This window comes from Belonocnema kinseyi, chromosome 4, assembly GCF_010883055.1.
Source record: "Belonocnema kinseyi isolate 2016_QV_RU_SX_M_011 chromosome 4, B_treatae_v1, whole genome shotgun sequence".
NCBI classification, from domain to species: Eukaryota; Metazoa; Arthropoda; class Insecta; order Hymenoptera; family Cynipidae; genus Belonocnema; species Belonocnema kinseyi.
In genome coordinates this window covers 69,952,848-69,957,969 of record NC_046660.1, presented here as the reverse complement: position 1 = coordinate 69,957,969, position 5,122 = coordinate 69,952,848, and the positions used below count along the sequence as shown (strand labels likewise).

The window sequence follows — 5,122 nt, the reverse complement described above, 5'->3', positions numbered from 1 at the left end:
GAAGTACCATTATGAACTTTGATAACTTTACAATTTACATTTTTTTCATATTTCAGACTTAAATACGAACTGAATTAATAAAACCAAATAAGAAAATCCAACCTATTACTTTAAAAAAATCTACTATTATATTTCTCATTCGAAATTCATCTTGTTTCGTTTAAAATATTACTATTTTATTGAAAACTATAATTATTTTAATAATTCAACTGCTTTGTTAGAAATTCATGTATTTTGTTAACAATTCAGAGCTACTTTGTTAAATATTCATTTTTTTACGTTTTCTTCTTTGGTTAAAAATCTAACTTCTTTTTTTGAAAACGAATTGTTTTTATTAAGAATTAATTTTTTATCTAGAAATTTGACTAGAAATTTATCCTTTATAAGTTGTAAATGCAAACTATTTGGTAAAAAATTCATGTATTTTCTTGAAAATTCATCTTTTTGATTGAGGATTCTAGTAATTTGTTAAAAATTCGTCTTTTCAGTTTGAATTCAACTATTTTTTCCTTCAAATTAAAATCTGTTTTGCTTGAAATTTTAACTATTAGATGTTTCGTTGATTATTCATATTTTCGGTTAAAAAATCAACTAATACATAATTTTAGTTTAAAATTCACATTTGCGCGTTGAGAATTAAACTTTTTGTAGAAAATTCGTCTTTCTGCTAGAGGTTTATCATTTATAAGTTGAAAATTCAACTATTCATTCATATATTTTGTTAAAAATTCATATTTTTTGTTGCAAATTCAACTATTTTTTGGAAATTCAACTACTTTATAGAAAATAACTTTTTGTTGTTGCAAAATTATATTTTTGGGTTGTAAAATCAACTGTTTTGTAGATATTTGTCTTTTTGGCTTCGAAATCAATCATTTTGTTCAAAATTGATGTATTTTGTTGAAAAATCCGTCTTTTGGTAGAAAATTGAACTACTTACTTAAGGTTGAACTACTTTGTACAAAATGCGTTTTTGAACGAACAATATACCATAATTTTCTATTATAATTCAGAAATATTTTTCTGAAAATAATACGTCTACTTTGAAAGCTACTTGCAGTACTTTCTTTATTCTTTATTCGTTGCAATTATTTAAATTATTACAAATCTTAGTGAATTTCAATATAAAATTGATTAAAAATAATTCTTAATTGATAAAAGTAGCTTTATATTACTGCAATGACCTATTTTGTTGAAAGTTCGTTTTTTTATTAAATTAATTTTTCAGCTAAAAAATTAACTATTCTATTTTTAGTTGAAAATGTATCGTTTTTAGTTGAAAATTTAAGTATCTAGTTGAACATTTATGTATTCTGAAGAAAAATTCTTTCCTGTTGTTAGAAAATTAATTTTCTTGGTTGAAAATTCATTTTTTTGCTTAAAAATTCTAACCTTTTTTTCATTTTTTTCACCCTCTTGAATGAATTTTTTTTCTTAGTTGAAATATCAACTAATACATATTTAGTTTAGAGTTCATTTTTTTGGAATGAAAATTTTATTGATTGGTTGAAAATACACTTTTTTGCAACAAATTAACTTTTTGGTTTAAGATCCATAATTTTAATTGAAAATTTATCTCTCATGAAAAATTAGGCTATTTTAGGAAAAAAAATTTTTTTCTTCATCTGAGAATTAATTTTATTACTGAAAATTTAAGTATTCTAGTTACAAATTTAAGTATTTTGTTGATTCTTTTTATTTAAAATTAATTTTTTTCTTTAACTGAAAATGTACTTATTTCATTTGGAAAATCCTTTATTTTTAGTTAAAAATTCATCTTTTTGGTTGAAATTAATTTTTTCAAATCAAAATTTAACTATTCAATTTCTTACTGCAGAATTATCTTTTTGAGTCGAAAATTCGTATTTTTTGGTAAAAATGATTGTTATTGGTTTAAAGGTCGATTATTACAGTTAAAGTTTCTTCACTTCAGTCGAAAATTCAGCTTATTTTGGTTTAAAGTCATCTATTCAGTGAAAAGATTCATCATTAAAGTGTTCATTCATGCGTTCAAAGTTCATTCATGCGTTGAACTGATCTTTATTAGATCAAGATTCAACTATTTGGTTGAAAATTGATGTTTTTTTTTTTTTTTTTGAAACCTGAAATATTTGATTGATAATTAATTTAATTTGTTGAAAATAGCGTTTTTTATCGAAAATTACTCTGATCTTTTGAAAATTCAAGTATTCCAGTTAAATATTCATCCTTTCCGTTGAAACCTAATCCTTATAGTTGAAAGTAAAATGCTTTATTAAAAGTTAAACTTTTTAGTTAGAAATTCGTCTTTTTATTGGTCTATTCCAGTCGATAATTTATTATCTTAGTGGATTTGTTGTTTTGTGTAACAAATTAATTTTTCTCAACTGAAAATTTCTTTATTACATTTTTGGTTGAAAGCTGATAATTTTTCAGTTGAAAGTTCAACTGTTTGGATGAACATTAATATTTTTTAGTTGGAAATTAAACTATTTGATTGAGCATTCATGTATTTTGTTAAAAAATAGTATTTTTTGGTAGAAAATTAAGCTGGTTGAAAATTTAACTATTTGGTTAAAAATTCATCATGTTATTATCAATATCATGGTTTTTAGGGACAAATGAAAGAAATTATTAATTATTTTGTAGTATTATTCAATTATTTAATTAATCGGCGGTATTAATCTATATTTAAGAATATTTTGTAATATAATTTTTCAAAGCTTTCTAAATGAAAAATATTAATTTAATCCCTAGAAATTAAAAAAATACATTATTATAATAAACTCGCGAAACTGAAAAAATATTATGAGCAGGAATTCGAACGAAATTCAGGGGAATTTTTGGATGTTTTCCAATTATTTCGATAAATTAAGAATAATTTTTCTAAAAACTAAGCTCATTTTACAAAAAGTATAGGCCCCGAAGGCATAATGTGAAACTTATGCTGTAATTATATTTTGTACGGGAAAAAAATGAAAAAAAAACGTTACAATAGCTTTCGTGACATGCCTTTTTATTTATTTTTTAAACAGAAAACTTTAAAGAAAGATAATTTGGACATTGCGCCTCCGCAGCTACATTATTTTTTATTTATTTTTCATACTTAGCATAGTTTACAGGTAAATTATATCTAAGTTCCAGAAATAATTGGCAAATATAAAAAAAGCCTCTTGATTTCTTTCGAATATTTGTTTCCGAGTCGATTAAAAAAAAAAGCGAAATATTTTAAACCCTCCGTACTATGAAACAATATACCAGAAAAAACTTAAGATACCTGAAAAAAACTGGAATTGTCAGGGAATTTTTTTCCAGGATTTGAGTGCACATCCTGTTTTAGGAATTTAATATGTTTTATATTGAATTCAATATCGTGTTTACATTAATTTTATTTAAAAGAATTTATTCTCCTGCTAATTCCCTATTGTCAAGAAAAATAGTCTTATTTCCCCTTTTTTGAGAGAAATTTGGGATTCGTTACTTTTCGGGGAAGGGGGGGGGGGTTAAATAATAAGAGACTAAACAATTGCATTTCAATAAGATATTAACTGCATGATTTTTTTTTTATTTTCCAGTTAGAAAACCTCTTGAATCAATGGCTGTTCAAATTTATTTAATGGAACAAAATGAGAGTTCGAGGGGACTCGTACTATTATCTTCAGTAATTGTAGGCTCAGTTTACAATTTTTTATCAATTGATAATCGCCTTGTTTGGTTCTTCATGAGTAGTTGTGACAAGTTAGACGTTGAAGTTGACGAAATTGAAAGCACTTCTTACAATCAATTGCAGCGGAAGTCAGTTCAGATAAAAGAGAAAATGCGTTTGAAGTCCCATATAGGATGTTTTAATGTTCTGAATCCGAAAGATTTAATGCCACAGGTAAGAGAGCATCCATTAATTACGTAAGGCTTTTTTTCTGTTTGGCTGTTGACATTACATTAAGATGACCAAAAACTGTATGTTTTTGAATTTTGCAAATCCTATCGCTAAAATTTCTTTCTTTTGAGTAAAAAATACTGCTATAAATTATGTTTTATTAAAAAAAAATTGTTTGACGGTTCCGCTGGGGCGTTTAGGCAGGAAAATCAATTTTCTTAGTTTTCAATTTAAAAAATAAAAATTTATGGGGGAAAAATATTTTTTATCACTACTGGAAATTGTGGTGGACCATTTTGCCACCTGGTGCCGCAATCTGGAACTGGAAAGAGTAGGTACAATTTTACAGATATATTTTAATTTTGTGATAAAAGTATCTTTACGATTATTTTGTGAAGTTTAAATCAATGATTGAATACTAAAAACAAATCTTCATAAAAAAATCATTTAAGATAGAATCTTATACAGTAAAAAAACACATTTTTGTCAAAAATGTTTTTTAACCTGTAGAGAAGTATTTCACTATTTCATTTAAGTTTTGATGCATTTTTAACTTAAATAAACTTTAATTAATGTATGCAGCGACAATTTTAATTCATATTATGCAAAGAATATGAATAACATACGATTGAAATTGAAATACGAATTCTAACCTAACTTTTAGATCCGATTTTTAAATAGAAATAATCTTTCATGTATAAATTAATACAAATTTACTTTGAGTTCATTTTTGCTTCAAAATAAGTCTAATTAAGTTTATAAGCTGTTGAAAGTCGCAATAAATATTTCAATAGTTGGTTGGTTTTTTTAGAAAAATATTACTGTAAAAAAATGTGTTTTTTCGCTATATAAGATGCAAATCCCCCCCTAAAACCCTTTGTTTTAGATCGACTTATTTTTTGCATCCCATAAAGAATTTAAACAAAATAAAAAATTCGTTAAAACAGTATTATGCACAAATTAAAACGTATCTTTAAAATCGTACCTATTCTTTCTAGTTCGGATTTTTGTCGCCATGCGGCGGATCATAGTTTAACCATTCACAATAAAGTATTTTTTATTTATTGTGGAGCAAGACCTTAATTTTATAAAACGAAATTTATTTATTCAATTGCATTTAGTGGTCACCCTCGTGTGCATCTTTAATGAAGCATAGTTAAATCTCTGGAAACATTTTCAATCCTTTCAAGTTTAATGAATTATTTAAACAAAATACAAGTCCCCTAATTATTTAAAATCATGTAAAATTTCTTTAAAATCCTGTAA

At 24.9% G+C, this 5,122-nt stretch overlaps 1 protein-coding gene across 1 annotated transcript in view; it reads left to right on the top strand.

Moving 5' to 3' along the window:
• The window catches only part of LOC117170508, a 92,740-nt gene that overhangs the window by 21,306 nt on the left and 66,312 nt on the right, over nucleotides 1-5,122 (top strand). The window contains exon 7 of the mRNA XM_033357279.1: nucleotides 3,555-3,859. Coding sequence (XP_033213170.1) covers nucleotides 3,555-3,859 — 305 coding nt within the window. The remainder of the gene's footprint in view (nucleotides 1-3,554; nucleotides 3,860-5,122) is intronic.